We start from the raw sequence: 19,907 nt of genomic DNA on the forward strand, positions 1-19,907 counted from the left end.
AGTTTCTTTTTGCAAGACTGTGTGTTAACTACAAGAAATGTTCCATGCTTTGTCCTACTGTTTAGTGTTAGAGTCTTAAAGAATAATATTTTCCTCAAAAGACATTATGGGAAAGGGGTTTCTTTCGGTGGAATAATTCCTAAATGAAATCTGGTGCATGACTCAGACCACTGGGATCCTAGAGACGATAGAAACTGAGACACTATAAACATGGAATCATTTTAAAATGAAATGAAAAATTGGATGTGTGAAAACAAAGAAGCTGAGAAAATTCTGGTGCAATAAATGGATTTATTTTTCAGCTTAAGCAAGACAGGTGGTAAACAAATCCATAATGAAAATGCCACCCAGAGTTTAGCAGCTGGCCATGCATGCAACGTGACTGCAAAACCAAGTCGTTTCCAAAACAGTGTGCAGGTTTGATTCCTTCATGAAATTAACTCTGGGTTGCCCCAGGCCACCTTGAATATCTGTTGATGGGGTATTTATAACCCATTCACCATCCCAGCTCAAAGCCCACACACTAGCCGCATGACCATCACTTCCACATCTGCCAGGTAAACAGACAGCCTGGCAAATAGCACTCTCCTTGTTCACTAGCCAATGGCACAGTAGCGCGACCAGACACAGTTACACCAACACAGAGACACAGGAGGCACCTCCCCTCACCCAGCTGACAACCTTCCATACATTTCTGGGGACAGGATTGTCCTACAATGTACCATGAATTGGTACTCATCCCAGGAGAGGAGGGGCAGGGCTGTCTTCAGGTTTGAGCATGGGTGGCTGGAGGGTCTCAGAACTGCTGTTTCAGCACAAGCAATAGAAATGCTAGCCACAGTGACCATGAGAAACGAGTCTCCTGACGTCCCGGTAGATGCTCAGGCCCCTGACAAAAGCTGGGCTCGGTTAAGGGCTGAGTGGGAGTTACAGACCTGGGGGATGCTACAACAAGAGCTAAGAGGCAGCGCCCTGGTTTATTCTGCTTTGGGTATATCCAGCCTCATCCGAATGCAAAATCATAAATTCACAAAATATTAGAGCTGGAATGGATCATCTACCGCGGACTCCACACCTTACAGTTAAAGAGGCGGCAGCCCAGAGAGGCCAAGCAACTTGCTGAAGGTAGAGCGTGGTAGTGGCAGGTAGGAATGCAATATGCCAAACCCCATTCAAGAACGCTGACACTGAATACGTGGCCAAGTTTTTCAATGACAAGGAGGATGAGACAGTGTAAATACTCGGTTCCCCAAAAAGCCCCAAATGTGTTTAAAGGCATAAACACTCAGCTTAATCAGCATTCTTCTGAGGGGGCTCTCTTCTCTCTCTGTCTTTCTGTCTCTCTGTCTCTCTCTCTGTATCTCATACACAAACACACACAATCTTGGTGAATGAAGATTTCTTGCTATACAAAGACAGACCCAACATCTTCAGGAAGACACTTTACAAAACATGCCTCTCAATCCAAGTCTTTGTGTGAGGTCTGGGCAACTGGCTTATTTTCTAGAACAATAGGTGGTTCTGAAATCAGGAGATCATCTTCCCCAAAGGAGGAGTTCTGGTCCGTGTGGACGAAGTTGGGGATGTCAAATTTCATGAGCCTGTTCAGCTCTTCCTCTGGCCGTCCACTGCGTCTGATGGCTTCCTGGAGTTGAACTTCACTGTCGAGGGCTGTGGTCTGGAGACCACCTTTGGCCCTGTCCAAGTGGTCCACTTCATTGATGTAGCAGTGAAAGAGGGACCTGGATTCCTCATTGCCCTGTCGAGAAAAGACCTTATCTGGTTCCAGTGGCCTTCCAAAGTCTGACACAAAGCTGTTCATTCTGAATCTCTTCTCCGAAGACTCTGCATTGCTGTAAAGAAAAGCAAAATAAAAGACTGCTTACACTCCAGCTTAGTTACCTGCAGAAGCATGGTTTTCGGCATCTATGGAGTGCAAGTCCCTGTACACAGCATGCAGACAAACATCAGAACTGAGAGACGTCACTTCTGAACATGTACAAATAAACCCAAGGCAAAAGTCACAAGGTGAGGGCCCTTGGACCATCCTGAAAAGAGACCTTTCGCTGAGGGATCCTTGATATTCTGCATCACACACCAGTGTTTCTCAGTGGGACCCTTGGATCATCTGCATCAGAATTACTTGAAGTGCTTCTTAAAATGCAGGATTCTGGGTTACAGTCTCTCAGGATCTCCGGAGGTAGGGACGGGTAGTCTGTAGTTTCATAGAATCCCCAAGGATCTCTACTCGTGGTCAGGTTTAGAATCACTGGCCGACATCAGGCCGGCCTGAACAACAATACTATCTCACAAGGGTGAGTTTCATGTTTGTCAAAGCACTGTCATATCCATTTATCTCACCCCATTCTCAAAACTGACCCGTGCTGTCACTTAGGCCAAGAATTATTATACGTATTTCACAAAGGCATAAGCTAAGGTAAGGAGGGGTCAGATTTCCTGCTTGATTGACACAATCAGTGATAAGAGTGTGAAAAAACTCCAGTTCCTGATACCTTGTTTCATTCAGTGTGGAACAAATTAGCAATTCAATGGTAATAAATCGGTGAATGGATGAATAAAATAACTCTCAATGAGTCCCACGAGTGCCTGACAGAAAGAGCAGGGGCAAACTGAATAACTTGATAGCCCACCTACTTTAATCACCATCCTTTCCAGAGTTATAGAAAGGCGACTCCCACACAGGCAGTGACTCTGTAAGGTGAAGAATCATGTCTGAACACTTGCAAATCCAGGATAGAACCTGACAACAATTAGGCTCCGGACTGTGTAATCTCAGTGATTTCAGTTCTTAAATCTCTTCTTTCCCATCCCATCACTCAAGATACAGCACTTATGACCAAGTTCTCATGGGGCAGGGGACATGGAATCAAGTTATGGGTCTGAAAAGTCTGATCTTAAAAACTAACCTCCAAATTATCAAGAATCACCTGGATTTCAGGGCTCAGCAATTCTAGAAGCTTTGCAATCCAGGCAGCGGAGGGACTTTTATAGCAGATTTATCTCCTGCTGTGATGACCTGGGTGACATCAGATGAGGAATTCCTCTCAGAAGCCTGAGTTTTTCCTTGTAGTGATAAGCCTGATTAACCAGTCTCGCTGCCCACTCCGCAAGGTGATGTGAAGATCAATGATTGACACAGGAGTACAACATTCACTAGGTCATGTATTCAGAATTCAGAGAAAAATCATTTGAGAGAGACTGATGGAATTCTATTTTAATGCAAATTTAATAGGAATAGGTCTTATCTTATCTTTCAGTAAGTGATTTTCTTCCCCTTGTTGTCATTTCACCTAAGTTTAAAAGATGTTTGAGAACAGCGATGAGTGTGCCAGCAACCTGTGACCCAAGAAGCTAAAATGTCACCTAGGAAAAGAGGGGATTAACATGTTTGGAAAAAGCATGGTTAGGACTGCTGGGGTCACACCATCCCCCAATTCCAGGCTAAGGAGCTCTGAGTTCTAGCTTTCCAGCTTGCCTGGAGCATCAGCTGAATGTGAAGGCCGACCCAGAAACCCAGCTGTGTACAGCAGCTCTTCTATAACCCAGGCTACATGTTCTCAGGATTAAATTGAGTCCATTGACCACCATCCATGCCGCTTGCTGAAGAACGAAGGTACAGAAGACCAAGCGTGTTCTGCCCCTCCCCAGGGCAGAGCCCAGGGGATAGACACTAAGATGCCTTCCCTGTTTCACCCCCGCTCTTCTCTCTCCCCATGATCTCTGGGTGTGGTAACAGTGCAATCTGTCTGATTCTCCCTCCTTGAGAACAAGGGAAAAGCCCATCTTTGTTCTCTTAGAGTCTGGTAAACATTACTCAACAGACCATCCTGTTCTTCCTCTTTTGTTTCCCTGACTGATAAACTAAAAAACCTGTATGTGAAAAATTGTGATCACGGACACAGCTTGCTTCTATTCAGTTACTATTCATCTCATTGTTGGGCAATATTTACATACTGAAATCCATAGATCTTAAATGTAAAATTCAATGTGTTTTTATTGATATATACACCCATGTAACCACCCTCCCAATCAAGATATAGAATATTTCCTTTCTTCTGGAAAGTTTCCTTCTATTCAATTTCCAGCCCCTTCAGGTAACACTGCTCTGATTTCTATTTCCATTGATTAGCTTTGCCTGTTCTTGAACTTCCAGTCAATTTCCACCTCCCAGAGGCAATCTGTTTTGATTTTTATCACCGCAGATTAGTTTAGCCTGTTCTTGAAATTCATACAAATGGAAGCATGCAATATATAGTCTTTTGTGCCTGTATTCTTTTGCCCAGCATTATGCTTTTGATGTTCATCCATGATGTCGCATGCAGCAATAGTTTGTCCTTTTTCTTGCTCAGTAACATTCTGTTGTACAAATACACTACAATTTGTTTATGCATTCTACTGTTAAAGGGCAATTTGGGTTGTTTCCAGTTTGGGGCTGTTATGAACATTCTTGAAAAGTCTCTTTGTAGATACACGTTTTTACTGTTCTTGAGCAAATACTAAGAGTAGAATTACTGGGTCGTATAGTAGGTGTTTCTTAACTTTATAAGAAACTGCAGAGTTTTCCAGAGTGGTTGTATCATCTTACACTCTCTCCACAACGCATGAGAATTACAGCTGTTCCACATCCTTGTCAGCCCTGGGTGCTCTCCGTCTTTGTAATGTTGGTCATTCTCGTGGGAGTGACATGACACTCAGTGTGATTTTAATGAGCATTTCTCTGATGTCTAATAATACTGAGCATCTTTTCATGCCCTTATTGGCTATTGGTTTATCTTCTTTTGTGAAGAGCCTGTGTGTGAGACTTCTGCCCGTTTTAAAATTGAGGTTATCTTTTGTTATTGATCTGTAGAGGTTTTGTCATACATTCTGAATACAAGTCTTTTGGTAGATGTATGTGTTGCAAACATTTTCTCTTGACCTATGACTTGCATTTTCATTTTCTTAAAGATGTCTTTTGATAAGCAGAAGCTTTACATTTCAGTTAACTTCAAATTATTAACTCTTACCTTCTATGTTAGTGTTTTTTATATTCTCTCTAAGAAATAATTGTTGACCCCCAAATCACAAACCCTTTGCTTTCTTCTAGAACCAATACAATAGCCATGAACCACAGATGGCTATTTATTTAAATTTAAATTAAGTAAAATTTAAAATTTGGTTTCTCAGTCATATTACCCACATTTCAAGTGCTCAATGGCCACATGTGGCCAGTGGCCACCTAATTAGCAGTACAGAGAACATTTCTGTCATCATAGAAAGTTCGATTGGACAGAGCTGTTCTAGGAGCTTCTACTTTGGGTTTATGATCTATGTTGAGATAGGGGTCAAGGTTCATTTTTTCCCATATGTTTATCTTGTTGTTCCAGCACTGTTGTTTAAAAAAAAAAAAAAACAAGAAGAACTTTCTTTTCAATTGACCTTATACAAAAATCATTGTATTTCTACACACAGGTAATGAAGGATAAGAAAATGAAAAAAAAAATTCCATTCACAACAGCGTTCCTCCCTACCCAGTGGTTACCCAGACACTGAACCCGCCAGCACCTCAACCTTGGACTTCTCAGCCTCCAGAACTGTGAGAAATAAATTTCTGTTACTTACAAGCCATCTAGTAAATATCTATGGTATTTATAGGAGCCTGAACATACGAAGACAATTAGAAAATTCAGAATCACCAAGAATTTTAGTGCCTTTCATTATTTTTGTCACATTCCTACCTATTCTATATTTTGTCATCATGAAACTGAGATCTAGCTAGCGTGTTTGCGAGAAGTTCTCCTGTGTCATCCTAACTTTTGAAAAATGACAACTGTTTATTTTGATAGAACCGTAAAATCACTTGTTTTACTTATTTAAGAATCTCTATTCCTCATTTTCAGCTTGTTATAAGAAATGCAATTTGGACCTAACCTATTGATCGCGACATCCCCAAACTCCACCAGCCAGAGTAAAAAGACTGTTCAGACTGTTCCGATACTTGGTCTTTTCTTCTGCTCACTCTGCATTGTGTCATGTATTGTCTGAACCTGTGGGATTCTCTGTACCGGAACAGAGATCCTCCATCGTGAGCACCCATCCAGTCCTCTGGCATTTGCAGTGCATGTCACTTGCTTCCATGACACTCCCCTACTCACAAAACTTTCATTGATTCCCCAGACTCTTCTGCCTGATCTTTCAGACCATCCTCTCCCACATCACATGGCCTTTCCAGTGTCCGCTCCCCCCAGCCCCCTCGCCAGTCGTACCGTCCGGCCACATGGGACCTGACTGTCCCCCTCTGAGCCTTTGCTTGTGCTGTTCCTCCTACCCCTTCTCTGTCAAAATCAAATACATCCTTTTCTGTCCAACTCAAATGTCCCTGCCTCCATGGAGACTCTCTGATCTCCCAACAGGAACGAATCTGCCCCCCTCTGTGCTCCTTTCGATTTTACTGACCTCGCCTTACAGGATGCAGCCCTTCCTGTCTCATGTCAGAGCTATTTGGTATGATCTTTTCTCTCCCATATACTGCTGTGCTGTATGCTATTCATCTTTGCATCTCTCAAAGGGCCTTGCCATCATTCGACCCTCAATCAACGCACCGGACGGCTGTATCTGCAGGTGGTCCAGAGCCCTGATTCCTGTGAAAGGCACAGCCACCTCCAGTGTTTAGGGATGTGCTCCTTCCTCTGTGACCCTACGAGAAGTCAGGTCAGGAGGGCAGACTTCTCCCACCTTCGCTGGCAGAGGGAAAACACCCATAAGATTCTGGGTTATTCCCTTAGGAATTTTCCAGATTTATGATGAGTTTTTACAAATGGAGTGCCTGCTGCTGTACTGAGTCTTAGCATGCCTGACTATCCTCAGGTTCGCCCCAGTCATGAAAAGTGATGGGGAGTCCAGCCTGTGGGAACCTAGTGTTTCCAGCAGTCACTTTCAGTGGACTTTTAGAGATGCGTAAGCCAAACAAAAACCTGCTAAACTCTGTGATGAACCACCAGTGAGAAAATAATAATAACCTCTTCACAGGAGCCATAGCCTGTGCTGAGAGCCTTATCTCATGTAACAAGCCCTAACAGAGGCACCAACCAAACCCTTGTGTGTGTGTGAAAGTGCCTTTTGGTTGCTTTCATTGGTAGTTCCAACTTGCCAGGGAGATTTCAGTCTCTCTGAGGCAAGAAAGATTCTACTACCTTAGGATGACCCTCAGTACACCCATAGCTGTGTACTCAGGAAACACCTTGTAACTGATGGGGAATTAAAAAGTGACTCCTGAACAAAGGTGTATAACTTGAATCAGATACATAAAGCAGTTGGATTTTTTACCTGTTGATATATGGAGACCTTTCAGAATGGCGGGTCTTCCTTGGGAACCACTCTGCACTACATCTGCACTTAGCTGGCTTCTGTGATCTTGGTCATTATCAAAGACCTTGAGCACAGACATTCTCTCGCTATTAGCTTTTAGGTGCGTTGTACCCCTCCTTTGGTGAGGGTCATATTCAGATAAATTGCAACTCAAGGTAAAATGTAAGTTCCATTTTTACAAGGTCATGAGCAATCCTGTCCTCACCCCTAAAAGAAGACCATCCCCACCTGGACAAAGTGCACTTAGCAAAGGCTACAAAAGGAGGGTATTTGAGGTGTATGATGTCTGGGGTTTGATCGCTTTTTAAAAAAAAAGTCCAAAATATTCAACATAAAAATGTGGTCCAAGCGTTTCCCGTACTCTTTCTCTCTGGCAGATTTATGATAATGGGGTTATAATACTTTAACAAGACAGTAAAGAGAGTAAATAGCTCCTTAGCGGAAAAAGCACAGGAAAAATGGTTCTTTTATCTTCATTGTCTTTAAAGGATCCAGGTAAGAGGGTTTTTTTTCCCCACACACAACAGCAGATATTCCATGAGAAAAATAATCCCCATTAAAGCGGCTTCTTGGACCTAGAAGCTTTTACGGAAGGCGATGTCAGCTTTATAAGAGTCTTTCTCCCTCTTTGGTCTGCTTTATGAATGCTCACTCATATCTGGTTCTTCTCTCCTCCTGGGCACACAGATTACCCTGCCCAGCCTGGCGGTCAGGTGGGTGTGGCTAGTTCTGGCCAATGATCTGTGAGAGGAAGGCGTGTGTGCCACTTCCTGGCAGAAGAACAGAAGGGCAGGTGTGAGATCTCTTCATGCCCCCTTCCCTGTCCCAGGAACCCGGGAGGCTAAGCCTTTGAGATGCTGCAGCTACAGTGGAGAAGCTTCTGTCCACCCCTTGCCGACCCTCAGAAGACATGTAGCTTGAACACAATGTAAACCCATGTTGTGTTTTACTGAGATTTGGGGAGCTGTTTGATATTGTCTCATAGTCTGATTATGGCACATCCGCTCCTGAACAGAAGCCAATGAGTAGGCAGTGACTCTAGAATTGAAGTTCTTATGCTAATATGATCCCAAGTTGGAAACTTCAGGGAAGAAGCCTATCTGTCATCCTTGTATCTTACTCCTTTCAAGGGAATGCTTGTACTCTTCCCATGTGTCAGCAATGATGGATGAGCTCCTAGGGAGACGCTCAGCCTGCCCGGGGCACCTCCACGGAGGAAGAGATAGAACTGAGTGGTAGATTCAACACTAGTCCATTTTGAGCTTGCAGACCTGATTGGGGATCTTAACCAGAATGTCGGAGTCATATTCCAAAAAGATACTTACTGCCTGATATCCTACTTGAGGAAGTTCTTTGCGACCAACTGCCCAGAGAGCCTGTTATATAAAGCAGTCAGGATTCTGACATCCTTCCAAGCCATCACCAAGATTCTCTACTTAGTCTCCTTCCTAAAATCATCTTACTCTTTCACTGAGAGACACACCCAAGGTGAAGGTAGGGTAGAAGGAAGCCACACTTTGGCATGTGTAGCTCCAACGTGAATGCTTAGGGCCTGGCCTTCTCACGGGAGGATGGGTGTCCTCTCCTCCCTCCTGCTCCTTACCTGCACCCCTCAGCTCTCCCCAGGATTCCACCAGCCACGCAGGGGCGGACTGGCCTTCACTGAGAGCCGCCCGCTGTGAGCCCAGCATGTACCAGCAGCTCCACAGGCATCAGCTCACTTAACCTTTACAGTACTCCTAGGAAGCAGATACTATTTTATTTTTACAAATGAGGAATCTCAAGCAGAGAGAGGTTAAGAATCTAGTAAACTGTTCCAGTACATCTGGAAATGTTTGACTCCAGAGCCCATGCTTGATCCAATATGTGATAAAAGAAAACAAATCTGATTGCTTGCTAATATCTTTGTTGTAATAGAAGAAGGAGATTTAAAATTACTGACATGAGATAATATAATGTAGTGTTAATAACAGGAGCTTTAGAGTCAAAGAGACTTTAGTTTGAGGCCTGGCTCCAAAGGTTTTGTTTATTTTGTTTTGTTTTTTTAACCTGTGAATCGTCATATGAGTGGTTCAGCCTCATTTTTCTCATCTGTAAAGTGGGAAACTTTATAAATTGAACACTTATAGGATTTACTTCAGCTTTTTGTGAGGACTTAGTGAGATTATACATATAAAATGATCAGCAGACCCTGGCATGTGGCAAATGTTAAAAAACTGCTTTTATTATTAGTCTCTATGATTTATCATTCTTTCCTCCATGCCTAATTATCACAGGCACACTTAAAATTGATTGTTTTATATTAAAGTTGGCTGAATGGAAAAAATAATGTCTATTTTAGAAAAAATTCCTGCCAATATATGTCAATTTTACTAAGATCTAAAATCCTTTTTAATTGCTCCATTTAGGGATTTTTCCACATGTCTGTTTCTTTCAGTTTGCTTATGATATACTACAGCCAAATGCCATGTCTTACACTGCCTCAGACTCAAGAAAGCATTTAAAATGTGGTCCTGAGGGTTGATCCATTATTGTACTAAAAATAAAAAGGTTAGACTTTCTCCTTAACCTCATTAGAGGTTACATGTAGAGTTACAATGACCGCTGTTCTTTGAGATGACTCAGAATCACCATCAAGACAGAAACCATCTACTAGAAGGATGAACTGCCTATTGGAAGACTGGAAATTCAAGTCTCAGCTACCCAGGGTCAATGTGAAATGTTAAGGAAATGTATGTCAGTGTTCTCCAGAGAAACAGAACCGACAGGGTGTGTGTGTGTATGTATGTATTTCTGTATCTATCTATCTATCTATCTATCTATCTATCTATCTATCTATCCATCCATCCATCCATCCATCCGGGGTAGGGTAGGGGGACATATTTATTTTAATGAATTGGGCCATGTGATGGTGGAGGCTGGCAAGTCCAAAATCTGTACGGTAGGCTGGCAGGCTGGAGACCCAGGGAAGAGTTTGAAGGCAGGCCTCTGCCAGAATTCCTTTTTGCTCATGGGAGGTCCATCTGTTTCTAGGAGAGCCTTCCAGTGATTGGATGAGGCCCACCCACATTATGGAGGATGATCAGTTTTATTCAGAAATGGTATCTCATCTAAAAAAAACCTTCACAGAAACATCTAGAATAATGTTTGACTAAATACCTGGGTGCCATGGCCTAGACAAATTGACAAATAAAATTAATCATTACAGGAAGTCATGTTCCCTTTTGGGCTAGGGTGCTCCCATCTGTAAAATCACCTGCATCCTGCATCAAACAAATAGATCTCAATAGCCCTGCAAAAATCCATCTGTCCCTCTGAGGAGAAGGAAGATAAAGGGGGTTATTATTCCCTGGCCACTCTACAAGATGTACCCTAATCTGAGTTTGTCCTTGGCTTCTCTTAATACTGCTGTAATCCACACCATATTTTTAAATTTGCTGGACCAATAAAATGAGGCAAAGGCATGTTCAGATGTTTATGAGAACAAGGAGATAGAAAAGGGAAAGTTCATATTTTTTTAGTGGCTTTTTAGTGGCCATTATAGAGATTCTCAACCATGCATCTCCATAGGCTTCAATAAAATGATCTTTTCTTTTCACTTAACATGTGTTTACATTTTTTTCCAGACCTTAATGTCTGAAAATAGGTGCGTGATGGGCTGAACTGTTCCCTCTACCTATAACTAGTTGGTATAGTTCAAGTGCAGGCTGAAGACTGAACAGCAGACGCCGCAGACTGTGTGATGAGACACAACGATGAGAATGCCGCTGCCAGGCTGTGAGGATGAAGGGAGATACCAATGGAAATGTGAGGATTTGTGCTCCGTTTCTTCCACTTACTCTCTCAGGTCACTCTCTACCCATCCCCATCCTGCTCTGTGCCCCAGAAAACTGACCTTTGATGGAGGCTCTGGCCGCTGGTTGTGGTGGGGGCTTCACCAGTGGGGAGCAATGGTAAGAAAGGGGTAGGAGAGGGGAAGAAAGGTCTGGATATTTATTGGAGGCTCCCTCTCTGAGAGGTCACACTGGACTAACTGTGTCCCTCGACCTGGGTCACTGCTCCTCTCAGCCAGCCTCTCTGCAGGACTCCTGGTTGCCAATCAGGACCCCCTTCAGATCTAGTGCATCTACTCCTCAGTGTTCTGAGCCCTGGCATCCTGCACTATCCTGGGGGCCGCCCTCTTCCCGGGCCACAACTTGTGACTAGTCCCTTTATTAAAAGCTCTTCTATATATCCAGGCAAAACTCTAATTCAAAAAGATACATGCACCCCTATGTTCATAGCAACACTGTTCACAATAACCAAGACATGGAAACAACCTAAATGTCCACTGACAGATGAATGGATAAAGAAGATGTGGTACATATATACAATGGAATACTACTCGGCCATAAAAAGGAATGAATTAATGCCATTTGCAACAACATGGATGGACCTAAAGATTATCATATTAAGTGAAGTAAGCCAGACAGAGAAAGACAAATGCCATATGATATCACTTATATGTGGAATCTAAAGTATGACACAAATAAACCTATCTACAGAACAGAAACTGACTCACAGACATAGAGATCCGACTTGTGGTTGCCAAGAGTCGGGGAGGGATGGGCTGAGAGTTTTGGGTTAGTAGATGCAAACTATTACATATAGATTGGATAAACAACAAGGTCCACTGTATAGCACAGGGAACTATATTCAATATCCTGGGATAAACCATTACGGAAAAGAATATTAAAAAAATGGATATATGTGTATAGCTGAGTCACTTTGCTGTACAGCAGAAATTAACACAACATTGTAAATCAACTATACTTCAATAAAAAAATAAATTAAAAAAAAAGCTCTTCTAATTATCTAATTTGAGTGTGCTATCTGTTGCCTGCTGGGATTGACTGATAAGGTATCCAACATAAGTTATTATTTTTCCCTGTTTTGGAAGAGTTGGGATAAAAGAAAATCCTCTCAAACATTTCTGAGTGTTTTGCAAACCATAACTGACCAAATACATTGTGACATTACTCAGCGTTCTTTAAGCATCCATGTAATCATTTCCTCCATAAATTCAAAGCCCAACATGGATGTTCTTTACCATGCCATGAAGATTATATAATCCTTAATGTTTCCGTTTTATTTCGTTTCAAGGAAGCTTAATGCTGAATTCAGTGACTATTGTTAATAATTAATTCAGTCGTGTATCCAGTAACAACTATTTCTCTGCTCCTCAAAACGTTTTCTAAGCTAGTTTTCATCCTATTTTTGCTATTGTCTTTTTTCACTGTTTTCAGTCTGGCGAGTCATCTAAATTCTTTTGGGAACGAGGAGTAAATACATCCCAATTAATAATCCTTTCAAAATAAAAATTGAGGCTGGATCAGCAGTTAGACTACTGGAAAGGACCAAGAAACCCAGGTGCACAAGGGTTCACTTGAAAATGAGCCCCAGAGGCAAGAGGCAAAGTACCAGGAGGAAGGCAGGGCCCATGCAACAGGCACTGGGTCCAGACAGCACATCCATAACCAGGCCCATCTTTCCACCCACTGGAAGCAACCCCAGCCCCGGATCTCATTTCTGTTTCTTCTGGTCCCTGTGGAGTTTAACGGACATTTAGCAACAGCCCAAACTTACTCTTGGTGTGGGGCTCCTGTCTTGGTCAGCAGAGTCAGCACAAAAAACATGAAAATCACAAAGACCGCGAGACCAACCCAAAATCCAATCACAATGGAATCTGCAAGACAGTTAATACTGGGATTAGTATTTCATAGCAGCACAAAACTTAAATAATTGAGGAACCTTTGCTTTTTGATACATGAAATGAGAAAAGACGTCGACAATCTTCTGAGACAATCTTGACCCATCAGTCACCAGGGGACAGGAAAGATGTAGGGATGGGGGAAGAGTCTGTGCCTCCGGATTTCTGTCTCAGGTACCACTAAGATATGTCAGCCCTCCAGACTCTTGGTTTCCACATCCCACTGGAGGAATCTGAGACAGAAAATGGGCTGTCTAGGTCCTCAAGATTCCACTGAAGTGTTTTGAGTTAGAAAATCCAATTTTTAGCAGAAACTGCAATATGAAGTTTAAAATGACTTCTGATTCAAACCAACCCAATTTTGTATTTTCACACATGCTCCTGCTGGCATAACTCAGCTCTTCATTACATCTTGCAGAGAACATACAAATGGCCTCCTGAGAGCTCTTCCTGCCTTCGGCCTTTCCCTGTGCCTCATCTCTGTACAAATCTGCTTTATCATAGCTCTGATAATATTGCTCTTTTATGAAAAACCCTTCAACGAAAACAGACCTGACCTTTTTCAGATTAGAAGAGATTCTGTGTACAAAGAACTTGTACAATGTCTGGCATCTGAGAAAAAGGTAGCCCACGTTTGCAGGCTATTATTGTTCAGATGATCATATTCTCCCAGTTTACCCCTACTTTAAAACTCATGTTTCCAAGTGGACTAGGGGACATTGTATCCCTGTACTTATCTGAACTCTTAGGCACAGCTTCCTAATACCCACACCTTTTCAGGGGCCCGTACCTTCACCAGCTGGAACAACTGTCCCCAGGCTGGAGCTAATGAAAGTCTATCTATCCTTCAAAGCCCATTCCTTACACCATCTCCTTCACAAAGCCTAATCTCCCCAACTGATGTACTTGCTCCCTCCTCTGAACCCCATGACATTTTTGTCTGTGCTTCTCTACATGGGTCTCTCCTTGATCCTATCATGGGTAATAGTCACTAGCGTATGTCTCTCGGATGGGGATGAGCCCAGGCTGTCTACCAGAACCTGGTACATTCCTAATTGGGTCTTAAGTCTGGGAGAGGCAACAGAGTTGAATTATTATTATTATTATTTTTAATTATTTATTTATTTATGGCTGTGTTGGGTCTTCGTTTCTGTGCGAGGGCTTTCTCTAGTTGTGGCAAGCGGGGGCCACTCTTCATCGCGGTGCGCGGGCCTCTCACTATCGCGGCCTCTCTTGTTGTGGAGCACAGGCTCCAGACGCGCAGGCTCAGTAATTGTGGCTCACGGGCCCAGCTGCTCTGCGGCATGTGGGATCTTCCCAGACCAGGGCTCGAACCCGTGTCCCCTGCATTGGCAGGCAGACTCTCAACCACTGCACCACCAGGGAAGCCCCCAGAGTTGAATTATTTTACATTTTCTGATCTATTCTAAGAAGTTTACCTATGTGGCAATACAATGAGGATACTTAGCAATTAAAAAAAAAAAAAAGTGAACAGAACTTATACACTAAATGTGTTTAAATACAAAGCATTATTCTAACTAAATTATAAGTATATAGCACTCTAACATGAAGAAATCAGATTAGCAATTTACTTCACATAATTCATACTTTCATTCTACATATACTGTAGCCTAGAGGTTAACAACTTCTATTCAACAACATTTATTCAGCACTCTGGATGCAAAACTAATTTATCTTTCCCAGGGTTAAGAGTGCCAAAGAAACAGGAATTGTAGATTTTGCCTTACAATCTAATGGAAATGAGGCCTAAACAAGACATAAGGACAAGTACCAAAACAACGCATGTGCACAAGTGCAACATGTAACAATAGCATCTCAGTTATGGGGCCACAGACTGCGAAGCATCATTGTGCAGATAAACGACAGCTCAATACCCTACACTTCATCAACTGCCTGCATAGCAAAAGCAAATTCTACAATGACCCACCAGAATTATAAAATCCTCAGTTGAGAATTTAATCTAGTCGTGTTGATTCATTTTCAAGTCTGTTTACTAGGAAGGGGTTCTCATGAGGACAGCTTTCACACCGCCAGTGGTGGCTGGATCGCTATAAGTCCTCCAGTCCCCTATCCCAGAGTGGGCAGGGACGGAGGAGGGTGCCTTTGACCCAGCCTAGTCCCTTTTCCCCATCCTTCTAGTGACCCAGGGAGCGGATCAAAAAGCAACAGTAACGTGGGACCCGGGAGGGTCTCAGCCCTCAGCAAAGTCACGAGGGAACAGAGTGGGAATGAGGAGAGCTTTGGTTAGAATTTGAAAATCCCTGTGATCCAATGGCATTTTCAGATGTTTTCTTGATAATGTGGTATCCATGTTTCTCATCACAATATGCTTTAAGCAGCTTTGCTTATTCACATTCTTCTCCAAAGGAAATTCTGCTTCCTCAGATTATTTCCATTAATTCTCCTCCACCTCATCCTATGTCACATGGCCCAATCCCAGGGCACTTTCTCACCCTGAGCCCCCTTCAGAGAATATCAGAGATCTCCATCTCATCCCAGGAATAACCAAACTCTCTTGAAGTTTTATTTATATGCCAAGTTTCACGGACGTGAGTATTGCAGTAACAGGAGGAATGCACAGCCTCTGGTCTTCCCCAAAGCACCCTTTCTTGGAAGGAAGTCAGAAGAGAGGTTTACATAGAGTGAGTGAGGCTCCAAGGAGCCCGGTTCATTAAGGAAGCCAAGAAAGCCTTCCACAGGGGGTTCTAATAGAGCCGAACAGCTACTTCTGTCCTGTCTAGAGACTGAGCTACTTGGAGAACATTATAGTAAGAGGGTAGAGCAAATTGCCCAGAGGAATTCCAAATAGGATGTGTCATAATAAAATGACTTTCCCTTAGCCTGACCTCTAATGAATGGAATGAAACAGAGCTGAAAGCTGAAAGCTGCACGGTTTTCACTGGTATGATCTGTTTCTCCATGTTTTCCACTATAGGGGAGGACGAGAGCAACTATCCCATCCCTTTTCCCCTCCCCTCCACCCCTCACACCAGGCAGAATGGCCATCATCAAAAAGTCTACAAACAATACATACTGGAGAGGGTGTGGAGAAAAGGGAACCCTCCTACACTGTTGGTGGGAATGTAAATTAGTGCAGCCACTATGGAGAACAGTATGGAACCAAAAACAGAATCACCATATGATCCATTAATCCCACTCCCGGGCATATATCCAGAGAAAACCATGGTTCGAAAGGATACGTGCACCCCACTGTTCACTGCATCGCTTTTTACGATAGCCAAGACGTGGAAGCAACCTAAATGTCCATCGACAGAGGAATGGATAAAGAAGATGTGGTGTATATATATACAATGGACTACTACTCAGCCATAAAAAAAGAATGAAATAATGCCATTTGCAGCACCATGGATGGACCTAGAGAGAATCATATTAAGTGAAGTAAGTCAGAGAAAAACAAATATAATATGATATCACTTACATGTGGAATCTAAAGTAATGATACAAATGAACTTATTTACAAAACAGAAACAGACTCACAGACTTAGAAAACAAAATTATGGTTACCAAAGGGGAAAGGATGGGGGGAGGGATAAATTGGGAGTTTGGGATTAACATATACACACTACTATATATAAAATAGACAACCAACAAGGACCTACTGTATAGCACAGGGAACTCTGCTCAATATCTTGTAATAACCTAAATGGGACAAGATTTTGAAAAAGAACAGATATATGTATATGTATAACTGAATCAGTTTGCTGTACACCTGAAACTAACACAACATTGTAAATCAACTATAGTCCACTATAAAATAAATTTTTATTTAATTAATTATTTATTTATTATTTTTTCTAAATTTTTGGCTGCAGCATGCAGCATGTGGGATGTTAGCTCCCTGACCAGGGAATGAACCCACGTCCCCTGCATTGGAAGGTGGAGCCTTAACCACTGGACCATCAGGGAAGTCCCTAAAATAAAATTAAAAAAAAAAAAAAGAATAAATTGTGACCTTTCCATCTCGTGGTTGTATGAAAAATGAGGGTTAATGCTTAATTTGAAAGACAGGGTTCAGGACACCAGAGCCAGCACTGTCTTCACACCACTTCTGGTTCCTACAGTGTTAGGGTTAGTTCTGTGGTATGAATTCCTGGCAAGGAGCCGACAGTGGGGTTCTAGTATTTGTCTCTACTGTGCTCCCGATCACACGTCTTACTCCAAGCCTTCACTAGCTCTAGCTCTGTTTCCTATCTTGATGAGCCAGCTTCCTGCTGACTCATCCATGCATGTATGTGGCATTATCTGCAAGTTGGCACATGACAAAAGTACAGACTGTGGCCACCACTGACGACTCAGAATCAGAGGATGCTCCTTCAGTCTCATCTCCACACAGCTGCCAGAGCGGTCCTGCTAAAATGTAAACTCATCGACTCACAGGCTTTTGCTTCTGCTTTTCTAAAAAACCATGTCTCACCTAGCCAAGCCCTTCATAAATGCCCCATTTCTCTCCCTCCCTAAATTTATAACACAATTCTTGAGAGATCTGTCTGTACATACTGCCTCCAGTTCCTCTCCTCTCATTTTTTATTGAACCAATTCTAGCAGTTTTTACTCCTAACACTCCACTGAAACTGCTTTTAAGGTCATTGCCAGTAATTTCTACACTGTAAATCCAAGAGTCAAGTCTCAGCCCTCAACTTACTTGACCATAATAGCAGCATGTGACACATTCCGTGGTCTCATCTTTGAAACCCTTCCTTCACTTGGCCTCCAGGAAACCACAATCACACAATTTTCTTCTTACCTTTCTATAAATTCCATTCAGGCTCCTTTGCTGCTTTCTTCTGAACATCCCCCAATTTCTAAATGCTAGTGTGTCCCAGGGCTCAATTCTGGGATCTCTTTAGTTTTCTAATCAATATTCATTCAACCAGCCTCTTGGGTTTGAACATGTTGATGACTCTCAAATTTAAACCTTCACTGTACACCTACCTCTCCCCTCATGTCCTCTTGGAGGTCTGAAGGGGCTCAATTGAACAAGTCCAAAAGTGAGCTGATGGTGCTGTTTCTCCCAGTCTTCCCCATCTCAGTCAATGGCAATTCATCCTGCCGGTTACCCAGATCACAAGTTTCAAATCATCCTTGGCCCTTCTCTTTCTCTTGCACCCTACTGCCAATTGCTATACCCTACTGCCAATCCATTGACAAATCCTGTCAGATCTGTCTTCAAAAAGATCCAGAGTATATGTACTTCTTACCACTCCACTGCCCCCACCATGGTCCAAGTCACCTCAGCAGCTGCCTGGATTTCTGCAATAGCCCCCTGCCTGGTCTCTGCTTCCAATCTCATCCCCTTCCTTCCCCAGCTGCAGAGTGATCTTACTGAAACCCAAGCTAGGTACCACGTTTCTGCTCCAAACCCTCAAATGACTTCTCAGAGAAAATGTCATAAGTCATAAATCCTTAGCTTGACCTCTAAGGCCCCAGTGCCCTCTTCCCCATCACCTGACTTTGTCTCCTGATGTTCTGCCTCTTATTCACCCCTCTGGCACCGGGCTGACCTCCTCCTTGTTCCTTGTGTGTTCCATTTTGTTCTTGCCAAGGAGCACTTTCTGGAATGTTCTTCCCAAGGTATCTTATAGCTCAATCTCTCACTTTCTTTAGGTCTTTTATCATATTTCTCCTTCTCAGGAAGGTCTTCCAGGGCCATTCTAGCTATACTTCCACCTCGACTCTTCACATCTCCTTTCCCTACTTTATCTTTTATCACCATCTGGCATAGTTCGTCTATTTAACTTACTTATTATCTCTCTCTCCCAGTAAAATGCAAGATCCATAAGAGAAAGTGTTTTGTCTTTTCTATTCACTGTTGTATCTCCAGTGCTTAAAATAGTGCTGCACATAACAGGTACTCAACAAATACGTGCAGAATGAATGAATGAATGAATGTCCATTCTGCTGGTACCCAGTGTATGTCAGATATATGTCCACGTCTGATAGTTACAAGGTTTAATACCAGATCCAAAACTGAAGGCAAAAGGAGAATTTACAATGACCATCAGAGGTTGTTTCTCAGATGAAAGACCCTTTGGAGGTAGGAATCTTAATTTCAGCAGGCAGGAGAACTTAGTCTAACTAGAGATGTAGCTATTGCTGCTATGAAGATCCATTACAGGTAAAATAAATGAAGGTAATTGCTATGGTCATTCCTATCTTCATAAGTGCTTCCCATTGAAATGACTCGCTTTTATTCTTTTGAAACTGTACCTAACTGGCTTTGAATTTTGCTCAGCCAAACAAGGAGACACACTTGAAGGCCAGAATTACAGCATTTTAAAGTGGAAGAGACTATACCAAGGTACACAGTACACAGTTGACTTACTTTCCTGTATGTCTTGGGGTTTGTTCCTGAAGCTAAGGGCCTCTACTTTAATCAGATCTCTTAATCAAAACAGGAAGGACCCACCCAGGAATTTTTGTTTTTTCCTAATGGGAATGTTAAAACAAAAGCACTCCTTATTAATGATATAGTAAGTAAAGTAAGTATGTAGTGTATCATACTTCTCCCCACATTTTGCAGGAATTTTTTCCAGCTATAATCATTTCTAAATGTAATATGCCCCAAAGAGATTTTCAACTGTTTCTGGAAATGCACCAACCAAAACTACAGCAGCAAGCTGTTTTCTCTGCCCCTTAAACTAAGAAAAAGAGACAGGAGCAAAATGACACAAAAATAAAATCTGTGTCACCAAGCTGTAAAAGCTTAGATTACAGGGAAATATATGGCAATTTGCCCAGTCATTTTGAT

At 42.5% G+C, this 19,907-nt stretch overlaps 1 protein-coding gene across 5 annotated transcripts in view; it reads right to left on the reverse strand.

Moving 5' to 3' along the window:
* Positions 1 to 271: 271 nt before the first annotated feature.
* MRAP2 (melanocortin 2 receptor accessory protein 2) overlaps positions 272 to 19,907 on the reverse strand; it is a 47,704-nt gene continuing 28,068 nt past the window's right edge. For 4 of the 5 annotated variants that reach the window (XM_059941721.1, XM_059941720.1, XM_059941723.1 and 1 more), the window contains exons 3-4: positions 12,994 to 13,093; positions 272 to 1,853 (exon numbers count right to left, since the gene is read on the reverse strand). In XM_059941721.1, coding sequence (XP_059797704.1) covers positions 1,460 to 1,853; positions 12,994 to 13,093 — 494 coding nt within the window. In that variant the 3' untranslated portion in view covers positions 272 to 1,459. Of the gene's footprint in view, positions 1,854 to 11,044; positions 11,144 to 12,993; positions 13,094 to 19,907 lie in introns of those variants that run through there. The other variant, XM_059941722.1, reaches the window with a different exon arrangement.

Source organism: Balaenoptera ricei, chromosome 12 (assembly GCF_028023285.1).
Source record: "Balaenoptera ricei isolate mBalRic1 chromosome 12, mBalRic1.hap2, whole genome shotgun sequence".
Taxonomy (NCBI): domain Eukaryota; kingdom Metazoa; phylum Chordata; class Mammalia; order Artiodactyla; family Balaenopteridae; genus Balaenoptera; species Balaenoptera ricei.